The 16,713-nt window shown below is 49.8% G+C and overlaps 3 protein-coding genes and 1 long non-coding RNA gene across 12 annotated transcripts in view; 1 reads left to right on the plus strand and 3 right to left on the minus strand.

The window, feature by feature from the left end:
* Positions 1-2,564: 2,564 nt before the first annotated feature.
* On the minus strand, positions 2,565-7,745 carry Tmem25 (transmembrane protein 25). Of its 4 annotated transcripts, none has more exons than XM_048416758.3 (9): positions 7,491-7,575; positions 6,874-7,019; positions 6,313-6,624; positions 5,081-5,371; positions 4,754-4,885; positions 4,413-4,443; positions 4,145-4,245; positions 3,935-4,021; positions 2,565-3,787 (listed from the first exon to the last, which is right to left on the minus strand). In XM_048416758.3, exons 2-9 carry the CDS (start codon positions 6,941-6,943, stop codon positions 3,714-3,716), a joined length of 1,098 nt encoding a protein of 365 aa, XP_048272715.1. In that variant the 5' UTR covers positions 6,944-7,019; positions 7,491-7,575; the 3' UTR covers positions 2,565-3,713. The 4 variants fall into 4 exon arrangements, with proteins under 4 accessions (XP_048272715.1, XP_048272712.2, XP_048272714.1 ...); XM_048416755.3 differs by having other exon boundaries at positions 6,874-6,967; positions 7,491-7,562; XM_048416757.3 differs by lacking the exon at positions 7,491-7,575 and adding an exon at positions 7,348-7,484.
* Positions 4,771-6,112, plus strand: LOC148122331 (uncharacterized). The gene is made up of 2 exons (XR_015737716.1): positions 4,771-4,902; positions 5,038-6,112. It is a non-coding gene; the product is annotated as an uncharacterized LOC148122331 (long non-coding RNA).
* Positions 7,689-11,450, minus strand: Ttc36 (tetratricopeptide repeat domain 36). Its single transcript, XM_048416760.3, has 3 exons — positions 11,150-11,450; positions 10,003-10,191; positions 7,689-8,021 (listed from the first exon to the last, which is right to left on the minus strand). Exons 1-3 carry the CDS (start codon positions 11,259-11,261, stop codon positions 7,759-7,761), a joined length of 564 nt encoding a protein of 187 aa, XP_048272717.1. The 5' UTR covers positions 11,262-11,450; the 3' UTR covers positions 7,689-7,758.
* Positions 11,451-11,781: 331 nt separating this feature from the next.
* The window catches only part of Kmt2a (lysine methyltransferase 2A), an 82,498-nt gene continuing 77,566 nt past the window's right edge, over positions 11,782-16,713 (minus strand). For all 6 annotated transcript variants that reach the window (XM_087905597.1, XM_087905595.1, XM_087905596.1 and 3 more), the window contains one exon: positions 11,782-16,618. In XM_087905597.1, the coding sequence (XP_087761723.1) occupies positions 16,343-16,618 (276 nt within the window). In that variant the 3' untranslated portion in view covers positions 11,782-16,342. The remainder of the gene's footprint in view (positions 16,619-16,713) is intronic.

Genomic DNA, 16,713 nt, shown 5'->3' on the forward strand with positions numbered 1-16,713 from the left:
GGTGACCCCCACCCCTACCCCCAAATCCACTGCATTAGATGAGACCATTTTTGACCATTCAGCATAGTGGTGCGCGTTTCAGCTGTGCCTTTGTGTAACGTCTCCATGAAAACTTCAAAGGTCAGGATATGGGGAACTTTAGTCAGGGGCAGGGAGGTGCTGAGGCAGTGGCATGCATCTTACATGTTTTTTTAAATTTTAAAATAATCTTACTAATGTATTTGAGACAGGGTCTCTTACAGCCCAGAGTGGTCTGTAGTGCACTATGTAGCCCAGGCTAGCACAAACTCATTATCCTCTTCCCTTTGCCTCCCGGGTGTGAGGCCTACAGGCCTGGGTCACCATGCCTCCTCTTCGCCTGTGTCCTTTATGAGAAACTGGGAAAGCTGTTTCTGAGCTCGGCAAGCTGTTGAAACCTGAGGAGCAGGTTGTGGGGACGCCTAACTTACTATTGGTTGTTAAGAAGCATAGGCAAGAGCATGTGGCCGTAGGGTGCCCGGCTGTGGCAGTGTTAGGAGAAGAGCTGCTTAAGTGGGGGAAGTAAAGCATTAATTCAGGAACTATTTTCAACTGGTATTGGCCACTGTCCAGTCAGGAAACCTGAAACCATTCTAGTTGGGTGTTTTGTTTTTTAAATTTATTTTTACTTCTTATTTATTTATTATGTATACAGTGTTCTGCCAGCATGTATACCTACATGCCAGAAAAGGGCACCAGATCTCATTATAGATGGTTGTGAGCCACCATGTGATTGCTGGGAATTGAACTCAGAACCTCTCTAGCCCATTCTAGTTGGTTTTAACAAAGGACATTTAACACAACAAATCGGTCACAGAAGTATGTGCAACACGGCACAGCGGGTAAAGGTGCTTGCCGCAAAGCCTGACAGCCTAGTTCAGGTCTTGCGACTCACATGGCAAGGGAGAACTCCCAGAACTTGTCTTCTGGGAGCCACACACATGTCCGTGAACACACACACAAACACACACACATAATTTTTTTGTTTTTTTTTTTTTTGTATTCCAAGACAGGGTTTCTATGTAGGTTTGAAGCCTGCCCTGGAACTAGCTCTTGTTGACTAGGCTGACCTCGAACTCACAGAGATCCGCCTGCCTCTGCCTCCCGAGTGCTGGGGTTAAAGGCTTGCGCCACCAGCGCCCAGCTACACAGCTGATTTTTTTTAAAGTTTAGTGTGGGAAACCTGTAAAACAGAAGGGAGAATGGAGACCGGCGAAAGTACATGGAGCTAAAGTTTGCTGCCTAGACAGGAGCTGGCTGTGGCTATGTGCTAGGAGCAAGGAAGATTGCAGAACCTCACCCACCACTGTAGGGACTTGGAGCAAAGCTGTTGCTTCCTCTCCCACCTCCCTGTCTCCCATGACAGACATGAATGCAGGCCAGAAATCAGAATTCAGCAGCATGAGCATAAGGAATTATTCTTTGTCTATTTGGAAGCTCTGAGCCCTGTCCTTTGAAATTTTTATAGGGACCTCATTGCACGGGCTTGCATGGCTCCAGGACAAATATGCAGGAGTAAGACTAGCCCCAAAGAGTGTGATCTACTGCTAAGATGCTGGAGAGGGAACCCTAGCAAGGCCCCTCTGTTTGCTCCTTCAATGCTCCTTCTCTCGAGAGACATGCCAGTAGAGGCAGAGCCAACAGAGAGCCTGGTGATAGACTAGGCACGGGGCTGGAGAGAAAGGCAGCTTGGGTTTAACCAACTCAATGGGTAATGAAGCCAAATACCTATGGGAAGAAAGCGGGATCACAAGACTGGAGGGAAGGTTCCTCTGTCAGCCTGACAGACCAACACACAGTTCATGTTTCCACAAACTCAGGAGCTGTGATCATGTCAGGCTGGAGGCTTTGTTGCTGCCACCGCCGCGGACACTAGGCCAGGTGCTCTGCTCTGACCGTCAGCGTTAGTGTTTGACTCACGAGGAGAGGAGGCATGCCTTGGTCGGAACCCAGACCCTCCCTGAGGTTTTCAGGGACCAGACCGCCTTGGCTGCAGCTCATGGCAGTTCATCTTCCAGGTACTGAACTGCTCCTGGTGGGTACACAGCTGCCTGCTGTGTGATTGAAAACTCATTTAATACAGAGCACATTGACCTGGTCCCTGCATGGGATGACACGGGAATTTGTGAAGTGCTCCATATTTTTTCTCTGAATCTATTGTGTTTTGTATGAGACAGTATCCTCTGTGCTCTTTTGTGGATATAAAACTTGGAAATGTTTAAAAAAGAGGGAGAGAGAGAAGGCTGTTTATGTGCTAGCAGTGTAGACTTAATAGTCAAGCACTTTCGTGGCATGCGCCAAGCCCTGGGTTCCATCACCAGCACAACAAAAAGAAAAAGAGGGTGGGACTCGTTCTAAAGCATACTTGGAAAACCAGGGTGGTGGTCATGTCTAATCTGAGCCCTAGAGAGGTGGAAGAAGGCAGATTGGATGCTCAAGGCCATTCATCTGTCTCCGACCCATAGTGAATTCAAGGCTAGCTGAGACTATGTGAGTCCCTCTCAAAGAACAAATACAAATGGTTGAGGAAATGAACAAAGACATACTTATTCAATCACGGTGGTTTACTGTGTGTGCAGCACTAGCCAGTAACATGAGAAAATTACAAACAAGATACCAAGGAGGGAAAATAGACTCTGCTCTATCGCTCTCCAGTCATTTCCATGTTGCTGTTTAAAAGATTCTTAGCTCTTTGGGGTTATGTGGTTCTCGCTTTCTCTGTGTCCCCCTAAATCTTGTGGCACTGTTGGCTTATATGCCCACTGTGACCATCCCCTAAATAGGATGGGGCAGCCAGGGACTGGTTGGGGATATTGCTACATTGGGGAGAGACATGCAGAGAGGGAAACTGTCAATCCTGAGTGCTCAGAACACTCACAGTGAATCGCTGAAGGCCAAACACAGGGAACCTAAGAAGGTCCTGGGCCCTCCTTCCCTAGGGAATGTGCTTAAAGGGGGAACACTTGTACAAAACAGTGCATAGCTACGTGCCATCCTGGGGACCAGCAGACTCACTTCTTCCTGCTCATCTTGTGCTAATACCAGAGGCTGACACGTGGGGGCTCCAGCCAGTGGAGGTCTAATGCCCAGTAAAGAAGGTCTAGTGTATGCCCAAGAGGAGGTGGGGACAAAAAGGCAGAGATATGCAGCAAAAGGGACTAATTTGTGCTTGGCGAGGTCCCTGGGCAAGGGATTGGTTCCTGAGCAAAGGGCAGTTTGGTTCTATTCAGCTAGCAGGGTCCTGTTTTCCCTGAGGGGAGAAAGCTGCATAGCATAGGAAGGACGTCTGAGTTGTGCAGGGACCCTCCTGTCCCCCACATAGGCATCCCTCTGCCTGCTGTATGAGATGCAGAGGATACTAGTATTGAACATATAGTAGGCCCATCTTTTACATGTGGGGTGACACCTGAACACACTAGGCCAGAGTTTCATCTGCCTGGCCCCAGTTACCACATGCAAGGCCCCAAACTGAGTGAGTGCAAGGAGCCTATTTCTGACCAATGGTCTTGCCAAGGCTAGACTATGCCTTGCAGGTTAGAGTGCAATGAAATACATCATGCATGACCCACAGGGTACCCCTGCCAGGAGGGCCAGGTGGCAGTGACATGGCTTCTTCATGGTCACAACGTGGCCCAGCAGAGGAAGGCTTGAAGGAGACATTGGGGTGGGGTGCTCTGGGGGCTTCACCCTCAAGCTCAGAGCCAGATCTCATCACTGCTTACACTGGACACTCGGTAGATGTAGCCCAGCATTGGGAGACGGATGAAGCCTGTGGGTCAGAGATGCCAGGGATTTTGTAACCCTGGTTCTGTGGAGCTTGAGGGAGCCCTTTCTGCTTCCAGCACCCAGAGGTATTGGATATAAGCACAGGGATGAGGAGAGACAGTAAGGAGAAGGGCAGGACTCTGCCCAGTACCTCGGCTGGTGAGGAGGCCACCAGGCTCGGCTTCCAGAAGCTCTGGACGGCTGCTGTGCTGAGCCATCGGCCGCTCTGTTGCTTTCCCTGTTGGGGGACAAATGGGATTGTGCCCAGGGCAGGGCTGTGCCTAAGGAAACATGTTTCTGCTTCAACTTTCTTAGAAGTTCTAAAGGTTAAGCACAGGGAGAGAACTGGTCCCAGACATACCTCTGAGATCCGGGGTTAGGTCATTGAGCTGAAGGTTGGATGGGAGGGACATGTTCTCCCGTGGCAGGCGTACGTTACTCACTTTCAGGTTGTTGGAGTCACTACAGGATAAACAAAGGCTAAGACAGACCCTGGTACCAGCAGGTGCATCCGCTTTGAGGCTCAGTCCAGACCTCCCAGAAGCCCCCGGTTACCACCTGTCCTATTGTTTAAAATTCATGCCTTGCGTTTTAGTTTAGCCCATCTGCCCAGCCCCAGGGAGCATTACCTAGATATCAGAGATGGGCGCCGGGAGGGGCCTGAGGACAAAGAAACCATGCCACAGAATCAGTGTGCCCTCCAATGCTGGGCTCTGTCCCCTGCCTAGTCTGACTCAAGACCCTTGATGCAAGAGTCTCTCAAATGCCCAGGCCTGGCCCTGGGACCAGAGACAGCTCCAGTACCTGTCCCTGCTGCCTGCAGTGCGGGCAGTCTCACCCAGCCCTGCCCTGCAAGTGCTGTTACATGTCAGAGATGGCTGGCTCTGCCCGGCTCTGCCCAGCTCTGCCTGCTGCCCTTGCTGCTGCTCATCCCACCACCACCTTTGGCCTCCACTGCCTCTGACCCTACCTTTAGTTTTCTTCTCTTTCCTGCAGACCAGACAGGCCACCAAGGTACTGAACCCCACTAGAGTGCCCAAGGCAAGCCCTCCAGCCACAACGATGCCCAGCAGTGGCACTTCTACTCGGGTGGCCAGGAGCCCTGCAAATTGTCCACTGGTTAGTTTGCAAGTGGGCGGTACCCCCAACCCTACATGCCATGGCTCCATCTACTCTGTCCTTGCCCAGGGTGGCTGGGGACAACTCATCCACAAGGCCACCCACAGGGCAACATGTCCTCCCTTTCCATTCCAGGACCTCTGTGCCCGATTGACAGTTTGGCAGGCACATTGCTTACCTGGTTCCGGAAGTGAGGCACTGGTGACACCCACATCATTGGTGGCCACCACTGAGAGGTTGTGTGCCAGGCTGCGGAGTTGGAGCTGCACGGTGTGGTTCGTGAGCCAGGGATAGTTCTGAGCATCCAGCACCAGGAAGTCAGAGGCATTGACAGTCACCGGTCCATCCTGATCAATCCAGGTGACATTGGCAGGTGGGTTGGCCCGCACCAGGGCAAACAGGACTACCAAAAGGCCTGGGCCCTGAGCTTCCTGATACTTGGCCCCAACCTGGGCAATCTCTGGTTTAACTAAAGCAGAGCAGAAAATAATAATATGTTTTTATTACAGCTCCTCACTCTGGCCCTTCCCAAACGTGGATGGGAGCAAGGGCCTAGGAATCTCCTCAAAAAGAACATTAAGGAACAGGTAGCTGGGCCTGCTAGCACAGCATTAATTCACAGTGATCAAGATAGAAAGGCAGGGGCTTGTTGGTGTGGCTCAGTCAGTAGGGTGCTTGCCTACAAAGTCCTGGGCTTGATACCTCGCAAAGCATAAAGCCATGTGGTCATCATGCCTGCGATCTCAGCATTCTGGAAACTGAGATGGGGAGATTTCCAGTGAGGCCCCTTTTGGATACATAGCAAGACTCTGCCTTAAAATTTAAAAAATCTGGGCTAAGGTTGTAGCCCAGTTGGTAGAGTGTTTTGCCTACCATGTGCAAAGTCCTGGGTTCAGTCTTTATATCAGGCATGGTGGTACCTGCCTAGATCTTAGCACTAGGGAGGAAGAAGCAAGAAGATGAGAAGTTCACAGTCATCCTTGGCTACATAGTAGGTTTGAAGAAAGTTTCAAAGTATAAAAATAAAAAAGAATATAAAGCCAGACAAAAGCTCCATAGATTTGCATCCTGGTCCTGCTTCTTAAGGTCTGTTTGACCTTGGGCAGACTGTTTAACATGTTTGTGCCTCAATTTCTCATTTGTCAAATAGAGACAAAAAAAGAAACCCCCTTATAAGATCAGTGAGGCTAAAGCAAGCTACATTTGCAAAGTGTTTAATGTTTGTGAATGTCCTGTTAAAGCTGAATGTCTCATGCATACCAGAAATCTCAGCACTAGGGACTGAGACAGGAGATTTGCAAGTTCGAGGCCAGCCTAGGCTATGTAGTAAGACCTCAAAACAAAACACTCAAAAACTGTTCTGCTAGGGGTCCAGGAACATCTCCCCTTGTCCACTTCAGGAATACTTACATTGCACATTGAGAATGACAGAGGCGTTGGCTGGCCGGCCACTCCCTGGGTCCTGCAGGGAGCAGTTAAGCTCATGCTGGGCACGCTGGGCAGTGACAGTGAAAGTGCTGGTGCCTCCAGAGAAGGCCTCCCCGCCAACACTCAGTAGTCTTGAGGTGGTGGCCTCCTGTAGCTGACCATCCAAGTACCAGGCTAATCGGGGAGTGGCAGATCCCCCTGCCACCCGACAGGTGAAGGCATGGCGTTCATTCTCCCGAAGTGCTCTCTCAGCCCAAGTCTGACCATCAATTTGTGGTGCTAGCTCCCCCTGTCCTGGAACACAGTAGGTAGCTTCTGGAAGAGGCTTAGACAGGCCAGGATGAGGTACTGTTACAGAGGGGCAGCAAGCCAAGAGACAGGCAACCTGGTTTCTCTCACCAGGGGCTTATTGGACTTACGGGAGAGAAGTGGGAATAGGGGAACCCAGCTTTAGCTTGGAGTGGGTATACAGGCTAAAGGAGGAGATACAGGCAAAGAGGGGACTCTGGCCTCTTAAATATTTGGTCAAAGGATGAACAGTACCTGAACTTAAGAGGGCTGGCAGGAGCAGTAGTGTGTGCCGAAGGGTAGCTTGGCTCAGAGGCAACTCCATGGCGGTCAGGGATAGGCCTCTAGGCTGCCGAGAAAACGGTATAGCCTCGGTCCCAGCCAGGTAGACCTAGCAATTCCTGCAAGAATTTGCCATGCACTGGTGTAGACTGGCCGACAGTGGCCAACACACGGACACAAACAGGCACAGTCAACAAGACCCAAAGGAAGAGCTGCTCTGCGGGCACAGAAGCCAGCACTGACAGCAGTTGACCACAGACAGACAGACAGACAAAGATACACACAGAGCGACAGACAGACAGACAGAGAGGGACAGACAGACAGACAGAGAGGGACAGACAGACAGACAGACAGACAGACACACACACACACACACACACACACACACACAGGGTCGGTCCACATGCGCCCTTCCCGTTTCCCCCAGAGTATCGTCCTTCTCCTGACCCGGTCCCTCCAGGACTGGCTCTCCCTCCCATCTTTCGCCATGCACCCCTTTCCCATTCTCGGCGCTCAGGTGGACTTGGGCCGAGAGCATCGCAGAGCCAGGGGTCGCCGGAGCATCCCTGGCTTTGGAGCAAAGGGCTCACCAGGCTCCCTCCCGGAGCAGCGCCCCAGCAATTGCTTAAGTCTGGGGAGCGCCGCAGTCCGCTGCAAGGGCGGAGCCCACGCGAGGCAGGACCAATCGCTGTCCGAGCACGCGCAGGTGGCCGCTCCTGTCCTGCCCACGCCGCGGTCCCCACCCTGAGGCTGGTTGGTGAGCGGGCGGACGCAAAGCAGACACAGTCGGCAGTCCAGGAAGTTTTATTGGGTCTTGGTTGGGTCAGGGTTCCCTTCTCCATCATCCCGCGACCACACTCAGTGCCCATTGCTGGGCGCGCGCAGCTGCCCTATCATGTCGGCCAGCATGCGATTGCACAGCGCGGCGTACGGGTTGAGCAGTACCAGCTGGCGCCTCGCGAACTGGCTGCCCAATCGCGCCGCCTGCTCGAAGTCCCTGCGGGCGTCGTCGTCCCGGCCCTGCAAACGAGCCAACAGCCCGCGCTGCACGAAGCTCTGGCGGGCGGCGCGACCCCGACCGCCGCTCAGAGTCACTGCACGCTCCAAGTCCTCCAGGGCGCCTGCGGGTCGACGGGGAGATGGCGCGGGTCAGCGAAGTGCGGCCTCCGAGCTCCAGTCCACCCGCCGAACAACCCAACCCCACCATTCACAACCCGCCTTCGTGTAGCAGACTTTTGAGCCAAGAGGGATTGTTACTCCTAACACGGAGATGAAAGGTTGATAGAACTGGTTTGGGGACTACCCAAGTGCAAAACTGAGATTAAAGTCCAAGGCTCGCCCCGGCCTTGTTCCTAGTATGTTCTACCATTGATGGAAACAAACATGAAAGTTGCTGAGAGAATTTGGTCATTGCATTAGGGAATCTGCCAACTGCCAAATGGCTATAGCTCACACCACAGTAGCTAAGCATCTACTGTGTGTTTGGCGACCCACTCTGAATCCTAGAGTTCAAAAATTAGATCATTGCCTACACAAGTATTTCCTGCTAGAACGTCGGTCTCTTCTTTTCACCTTTCCCCGTCTTTTCTAGCGCAGGCTATGAAAGCAGCCCTCTTCTCATTTCCTCCTGCATTATCTCCATGGTCTTCATTGCCCTGTATCTAATTTCACTGGAAGGAGGTCGTGGAGCCAGAGCTGGCTGCCCTGTTTTATTTTTGTGATTCTCAGAGGAACATACTTGGGTTGAGTGTCAGAACTCAGAACCTCAGGCAGCCAGCTTAGGGTTTTTGAAAAGTCCACCAGCTGCTTTTTTTGGACCCTGCTTCAGTCGGTATTTTCTAGTCTCCTAAAGCGACTACCAGAACCCTGGTATTACTCAGCACCATCATGGAGCAAGGCTGAGCTTCCATCGTCAGGTGTTGTGGTTCCCTACCCCATCCAAACTGCAAACTGAGCAGCTCTGGGCCCAGACATTGCTCAGTTTCCTCTCCACACCTAGTCTGCTGGAATCCAAGTCTCTACAGGTGGAGTCACCTCCCTGCTTTTCACCTGTAGGCTGTCACCACCAACCCATGGCAGACAAGCCTGCAAAAGGAGCTCTGTAGGTATCTCCTACTGACATTAGAATGGAGTTCAAATTCTCTAGTTTAAGCTCTGGGAACACCCCCGCCAACTAGTCCTCTATACGAGCTGGTTCTCTACCAGGTCTCTGGCGAACACTTTCATACCCATCTGGCCTCCAGTCCCTGGTACTATTCCTCTCTGTCCCATGGTCCCCATTCTAGTCACAGTGACCCAAATATATCAGGTTTCATCCAGTTGCCTTCTCTGTCCAAGCTAAATCCTTGAGTGACAATCACCTTCTCAGTCTGACACTTGTAGTTTGTCACCCTTGGGTGTCTGTACCCCTCGGCAATGCTTGGCTTTCCATCCTTCCATGGGGCCTGCTCCAGTCAGTCTGGAGCTCTGAGGACCAAGGACCTAGGCATGCTTTCTAGGCTCCTAGAGACTGTATCAACTAATTCCTCATCTTTTAGAATTTACCCTTCGGGAAGAGGTCCCATGCTGCTTTCTCTCAGATTTGCCTGCTGGTAACCTAGTTATGAGCTCCCTAGGGAGCAGTACCATAGGATTTAGAGCCCCACCACCTCTTTGATATCCAAGCTCAACCACTCCTCAGCTGGAGGAGGGCGGGGAAGCTATCTAACCTCCGTGTGCTTCCCTTTCTTCATCTCTGCAGTGGAATGACAACACACACCTTTTAGGGTGGTCATGAGGATGATTGCAGGCCAGCTGAATGCATCCTGCCTGGTCCACAGTAACTGCTATATGAATGGTTTCTACTCACACCCTCTACTTCTCACCTACCGACTGCCTACAAGGCTCTTATTGTTCCTTAAATCCATGAACAGAATGCAGCCTCTTGGTTTTCCTAAGTCTCATGAACTTAGCAGAATCCATACCGTCTTGGATTTTATATGAACATGGGCATCAGGGAGCTAAGCATCTGTGTTACTAAACTCAGCCCACAGCCAACTCATCTCTGGCCTTCATGGAAGGGATTCTTTCTGTGGAGGATCTCTGGTGTCTTCCCCTCCTCACCTGCTACATCCCCCTGGAGTCGCCGGGCTTGAGCCCGGTTGTTGTAGGCAGAGGCTCTCTCAGGGAGCAGGCAGATAGCTTGGCCAAACTTCTCCAGGGCTGTGTGGAGGTCCCCAGCCTCTGCTGCCCTGACTCCCTGCAACTCCAGGGCCTTGGACTGCTCCAACTGTGCTTGAGGGAAAATGCCATCTGTACCAGGGAAGAAACAAGGTGGGGACGTGCACGGTAGGGAAAAAAATTAAAAAACAAAAGCCACTGTGGGCTTCGACATTATGACACAGACACCTGAACCAGAGCTGACTGGGTGTGGATCACAGCAGAGGTGACTTGCAGAGTCAGGGATAGGAGTAGCTGAGGTCACAAAAACTGGGAACTAGCACTGGCTAAGAGACCCGAAAGGGATACTGGATGGCTCGTCTTGGTGGAGAGAGGCTCAACAACTCGTTCATTGGTGGCGTGTTCTAGACTAGACCACAGTCCCAGGCTGGGGAGCTTAGAACTGAACTCTTTTCTTTGGCTCGTCCTCATTTTGCTTTACACTGCCTGACACAGACCACTGTAACAATCCCAGGTTGTGAAAATCACTCCAGATCTGTCCTTCAGGTTTTCAGTCTGAAGCTTCAGTAAGGCTCAGGCTTCACTTGGGCAGAAGCAAAGCCCCAAATATCTTTCTTATTAGGCAATGGACCATGCTGTTCCCTTGTGGGACAGCAGCTACCTAGCTCAGGGCCTGGCTTGTAATAGTGCTGAACAAAGGAAGCTCTGATGTCATGTCAGGGTTTCAACTGAGCCACCATCCTGTCCTGTTTGTTGTCCATCCCTGTTGGGGCAGGGGAGGACGTGTAACATCCCCTTTGTCAAAGACTTGAGAGCTTGACTTCAGCCAGCACAGTTAAGCTTGGATCATGGGAAGATTAGTGGTAGGTTTAGTGGTGTGAGGGTGAATGAGAGACAAACTCTGGCCTTCTCTCGACAGTCATTTCTGCAATCCTACGCATTGAAGTTCAGAGGACCTCTCTGGTTACAACTCCTAACGTAATCTGCAAGGGTGGACTGAGGGGTCCTGCCTCACCTCATCCTTAGGGAACCTTGGGGGCCTGCTCGTCAGCCTACGGGGAGGCAGACAATGCCAAGGTCAAAGGTTTACCTTCATTGCCTTCTTTCTCTGCTTCTTCCAGGTCCAAATCAATGACATCTCCAAATGGGGTATCGGGGTTGAAGATGGCCTGCAGCACTGCCTGATCATTTGGAGTCCCCATGGTGCTCAGCTCCAAGGTCTCAAAAGGTAGCTCAGGATACAGGGGAAGATGGTGGGAACAGGGTAGGGCGTTCAGGGGCAGTTGTGAACGGAGGAGGCTCTGCTCTGGCACGACTGCCAAGTCAAAAGGGGTGTCTTCCAGCCCCTGGCTCAGCCTCCATGGCTAGGGTTAGTGACCTGGTCTGGTGGTTTTACAGTATTTCCCAACTGAACCTTAACACAGAATAAACAAACCCTGTTTCGGCCTTAAGGTGGAGTGGAGCACAGACCGGACCAAATGCTTTTATTTTATTATCGTCGGGTTTAGAAACCACTAGCCTCCTATTAGAGGCTATAGGTAGACAGAAACAAAGTCCTTTGATCCAGAACCTGTGAGGTCACAGATACACATCACCACTCAGTGGATGACACCCCAGGTAAGGGAACCATCTTAAAGAAGGGAGGTCTGAGCACTTAGTAACCCAATCAAATGCCCCTCCCTTCCCTGCCCCCCACCAAGGCCAAAAGGAAGCTAAGCCAAGTGCAGCAATAAACTTGACATGTTTATTAATTAAACTATCACTTAAATAAAAAAAAGTGCATAGAAAATAAACATGTTTAAAAACTCCTTTTTTGTTTTTACAACTATGTACACTTTTTACTTTTACATTCAGTCTTTCGTAGAGAGCTTTCAGCATTATTATTTTTTGAACTATTAAAGTATTTTCCTTCGTCCCTGTCTCAGGGAGTTAACACTGATGGACTTTAGACACATTTTCCTCCCCCACCCCCGCTTTTTCTCTAACCAGAAGCTTGGAAGAACACAAGGAAAAAAAGGGAAAAACAAAACAAAACAAAAAACCCCAAAAGATCCATTGTACATGATACAGCTGTTGAGAAATGTCTTAGTCTAGAAATGAAGCTTGTCATTGTTTAGCTCTTGAAACAATTATTCAACCGCCTGTATTTGCTAAGGAGACTGTAAGGTCAAGAAAAGAACACCACAAATCTATTTTCTTGGTTGAAAGACAGAACTAGTGTACCTCAGAACAAGATACCAGAAAGCACAGAACACAATTTTCCCCTAAATGCAGGTGGAAACCCCAACATTCATAACCAAAAGTAGAGAAACGAGGAGTACAGGTACCAACTGGCAACATTCACAGGCAGGAAGAGCCCAGGTGACGTCATCTCTGCATTGCACTCTGGTCTTGGGGACAGGCGCCTGTCATCCCTTTGTGGTTCGGGATTCCTGCGTAGGAATCAGAGGCCACAGGAGCCTGATGTTTTCCTGCCTTGACTAGTAACTGCAACACAATTCTTATCTATAGTGTTAAGAGAAGTAAAAGCCATGGACTGAACTAGGCTGTTACAATGGTGCATTCCTATATTAGTTCCTATATATATATATATATATTTATATTTATTTGAAAACCAAAACAAACGAACAAACAAAAAGGTTGCAAGTTTTCAGAGTGAGAGACTTGACTGGTGTTCATGATTTTTCATGATTCGGCACAAAACTATCTGTTCAATAACTTTGTATTGCTTTAAAACGAAGGAAAGGAAACGTAAAATTACACCCAGCCCTTTGCAATGACCCGCTTTTCCTTAAAAACAAACAAACAAAAAAAACAACAAGTTGGTTTCTATGAAAAGGAATCCCAAATCCAAAAACAGTGAACATCTGATGAGGCTCTGACCTTTAGTATTTTCAGGTATTTGATTGAGCGTCAGTCCTTTAGAAAGATACATTCATTAAAATATTTTATATGTGTTTTGTCTTTTTGTAATTTTTAGTTTTTTTAAGTTTTTTTTTTTTCTTTCTTTTTTTTTTTTTTCTTTTTTTTAAAGTATCAAGGTTGCTGCATGGTGCTCATTGAATTGGCCGGGGGATTGACAAAGGTGAGCTAGGTTCTGGAAAAGAAGTTTGGGTTGAAAACCTAAGAGGTACCAGGGCTTTCCCCTTGTGATTGGTCTAAAAACAAGGAAGGGGTTGTGCTGGACATGGTGGTTAACAATGAAGGAGCCCAGGGACCAAGTTCCGGCCAAAGGGTCAGCGCCATGCAGCTATTCTGGTTACACAGTTGTCACTGGCCACCAGGAAATGCAGCCACAACAGGTTCTAGCAGCAAAGCCGTCCGAGAGCTGGCTCTGAGAACCCATGAGGTTTGCAGCTGTCACTCCTAGGGGTGTGGACCGCCCCTTGGGGAATTCTTGGAAATGACCCACCATGCAAGTCCTCAAACTGCACTTCTGTGCCGAGGTTCGCTTGGTCACTTTCAAAATGAAGTCAGACATGTTTTGGAGACAGCTGTGCCTTTTGTTTGGTTACCCTCTTTCCCTCTTGTGGGGACGCTCTGGCTTATCCCCCAAGTTGCTGGCAGGTATGCTGAATTTTGGCAATGGACTCAAGGCTGAGCTGAAAGAGGGATTTCTGTGGTTGACAGTGGGCGGGAAGCAAGGTAAACCATCTGCAGCTGGCAGGAGGAAGGAAGGTGGGTTCTTCCCGTCCTCAGGGATTAGGGTTGTAGAAAGAGGATGAGGAGGGGGCTCACAGTACAGCATGGCCTAGCAGGGCAGTAACTAGGTCTGTTAGCTGAGTTTCCCCCACCCTCTGACTGGCCTTTGGGTCTCTCTCAAGGTGAATGCATGACCCATCAGTGCATTAATCGTTTCAGTAACAAATGCAGCTTCAATTTTTCTCATTAAAAAAAATAGGAATACAAGGATTTACAAAAAAACCTCACACAGTGCAATAAGAAAGGAAACCAGACACTAGTGGAACCCCTCGGGCCACTGCATCTTGTTCATGGGCAAAAGGAGGGTGGGAGGTGAGGTCTGGGTAGAGAGCTTTTCCCCAGTCCCCTGCTGGCACTTCTCCACGATGACAAGGAAGTCTCTGCCATCCTGGCCACAGTGCTGGGCTTCCCACATGACAGTGGAAACAGTGACAATGTTCCAGCAAAGCCACCAGACAAAGTTCTTAAGGTCATGGAAGAAAAGGGAGCCCAGGATGGAAGGCACAGCAGAGCCATGAGTCCTGGGCAGAGAGCTGGGCTGCATCATATTGCTTTGCTGACTTCCATAGGAGAAGAGGACGCCCCGCCCTCTACCTGGACTACACTACCCTGAAACCTTGTGTCAGGTGCAGAGATCTGCTTGATCGCGAGTGGTCAGACTGTGCTTCAGTTTCAACAGGCTGCCCGCAAGGAGGGCACGAGGTGGTCAGTGGGTTCTTTGTAGGAGCAAGGACTTGGCGGGCAGACAAGAAGGAAAGGAGATGATCTATGAGGCAGACAGTGATGGCAAAGGTCAGGTTGTCAACTTGTTGGCTGCTAACTCTGAAAGAGAAATGTGCGGGAAATGGAATGCGCTGCTCGGCCCTCTGGAGCTGATCCAGAGGGAGAGGGGCAGTGCAGGACAGACTGCTGGGCCTCTAGGAGCTTCCTCGGCAATGGAGGGCAGTGCCTAACGGAATGGTGACTTTCCTTCTCCATTACCGGAAAGAGCAGACCCAGGGAACATTTATGTCAACGGGCACAAACAAGCTACACATGGAACAACAAAAAATACACCTTCCAGGGGGAAGCTGGGCAGGAAAACCAGACTTTGTGTGGACAGCTGAATATTTTCTCTAACTTCATCCTATGAAAATAAAAAATCATTAAAAACCGATCTTCTTTTAAATTAGGATAATACCACGGTTTAAAAAATAGCCTTGTCATAAGTGCTTCTCCCTATGAAGTGCTTCGCATAGAAAAATATACAAAATATATTTACATTTATAAAACCTTAAATAGTAAACTGTAAACAGAACAGAGTAAAATCCAATGACTTAATTTAACAGGTTCAAGACACTATCTTGGGGGAAGAAAGAAACATTTGTTGCTGTTCGTCCACATCCTAAGAAGTAACCAGGCAGTAGTGTCATTAAGTTTGCTCAGCCAGCCAGCCAGCAGGCAGCTGGCAGAGGCCCCCCAGCACATGTGGTCTAGCCCCAGAGTCTGGGGCCTTGAAATCTGATTAGTGTTCTTTCAGCTGGACACTGACCGTTTAGAAACTCATCTTCCTATGTCTTAAAGAAAGGGAAAAGCAAGCAAGCATGTCCTAGGAAAGGGCTGGGGCTTATCCTGGTTATTGTTCCCTGGCTGCTGCGGGACTCAAATCCTACTGAAATAATCTTTAGCTTGTTGTAAAAAATCTTGCTACATATATCTCTTTAAAACTCTCAGTGGAGCTTTATGAGATCTCCAAATTCTGTCTGGTTATGGCCAACGGCTCCTGCCCACTTCCCCACCTGAAGTGCTTACAGGCTCAGGGGACTTTCTGCAGGCACTTCCTATACCCAATAGGGAGTGTCCTTGAGCAGGGAGACAAGCCCTGCCACCCAGAAAGAAGAATGGGAAAGCAGCAGATGAAGGATGGAGGAGGGGGAAGGAGTGAAGAGAAGGGATAGAGAGGGAGCCGCTCTATTGTCAAGAAAGGTCACTGGCTGCGGTAAGGCTCACAGGGTAACACTCCCACTTACAGCCACAGGCTCAATGTTTGGTAATTAATTGGCACAACCCCAAGACAGCCTTTTGACACCAGAGGTGCTAGGAAACCTGTCTCCCAACCAAAGCAAACTCTTAAGTAGGGAAAACCACCAGACCTTCTGTTTGTTGAACAGATGGCCACAGGCCAGGCCTGACTGGCACACTGCCAGGCATCCCACCAGCCCTGGATCTGGGTTCTTGTCTGACCCATCGCTAATAGGGCCTGGGAGAGGGCTGAGGTGAGGATGACAAACCGCTCTGAGGACATGCTCAGCTCCCATCTCCACTGTGAGTCACCCTCTACATGCTCCTCCAAGGAAATCTCCCAGGAGCCCATTACCCATGTTTCCAACAATCAGAGAGGCCCCATGAGAAAGCCAACCATGGTTTTTAACTTGAGACCCCTCTTTCCAAGACTATGATCACATGATGTGAATGTGGGACATTAGGGTGCTCGGCCAGAGGACCCTCAACTGCCCGCTCAATCCTGGAGCTCCTGGCTGCTGAGAAATCCTCCAGCATGGCTCTGGGTGGCCCTGGGTCCATCACAGGAAGATGAGCAGCTTTAGTTCAGGAACTTCCGGCATTTCTTGGCGCCACAGTTGCAAGGTAGCTTGTTGCTGGCATCCTCAATGGGGAACTTATAGTCATAGGTGAGCTCCTCCCCTCGGTAGATCTTGCGCATGGCGAAGATGACAATGTGCTTCTGCCCATCGATATTGATGACCCGGGAGTAGCAGTTAGGCTCACATGAGTGATTGATGAAGCGGGCAGCATTTCCATGCATGGTGGCATCCACTACCTCCGAGTCATCAATTCGGAACATGTAGCAACCAATGCCCTACACATGTAGGAAAAAGAACTATTTATTATTAATCTATTGAACCAAACCCAAAATCTTGCACATGCTAAGTAGAAAAGCACTCTACTACTGAG

Source organism: Myodes glareolus, chromosome 4 (genome assembly GCF_982192425.1).
Source record: "Myodes glareolus chromosome 4, mMyoGla1.1, whole genome shotgun sequence".
NCBI lineage: Eukaryota > Metazoa > Chordata > Mammalia > Rodentia > Cricetidae > Myodes > Myodes glareolus.

Coding starts and splice junctions, on each gene's coding strand:
- Tmem25 (XM_087905600.1), bottom strand. CDS start 7,745: ATGATGGAGAAGGGAACCCTGACCCAACCAAGACCCAATAAAACTTCC. Junction 6,968..7,490: donor CTGCTCCGGGAGGGAGCCTG/GTGAGCCCTTTG, acceptor TTTTCTCGGCAG/CCTAGAGGCCTATCCCTGAC. Junction 4,246..4,412: donor CGCCCATCTCTGATATCTAG/GTAATGCTCCCT, acceptor TTTATCCTGTAG/TGACTCCAACAACCTGAAAG.
- Ttc36 (XM_048416760.3), bottom strand. CDS start 11,261: ATGGGGACTCCAAATGATCAGGCAGTGCTGCAGGCCATCTTCAACCCC. Junction 10,192..11,149: donor AGAGAAAGAAGGCAATGAAG/GTAAACCTTTGA, acceptor TCCCTGGTACAG/ATGGCATTTTCCCTCAAGCA. Junction 8,022..10,002: donor ACTCCAGGGGGATGTAGCAG/GTGAGGAGGGGA, acceptor GTCGACCCGCAG/GCGCCCTGGAGGACTTGGAG.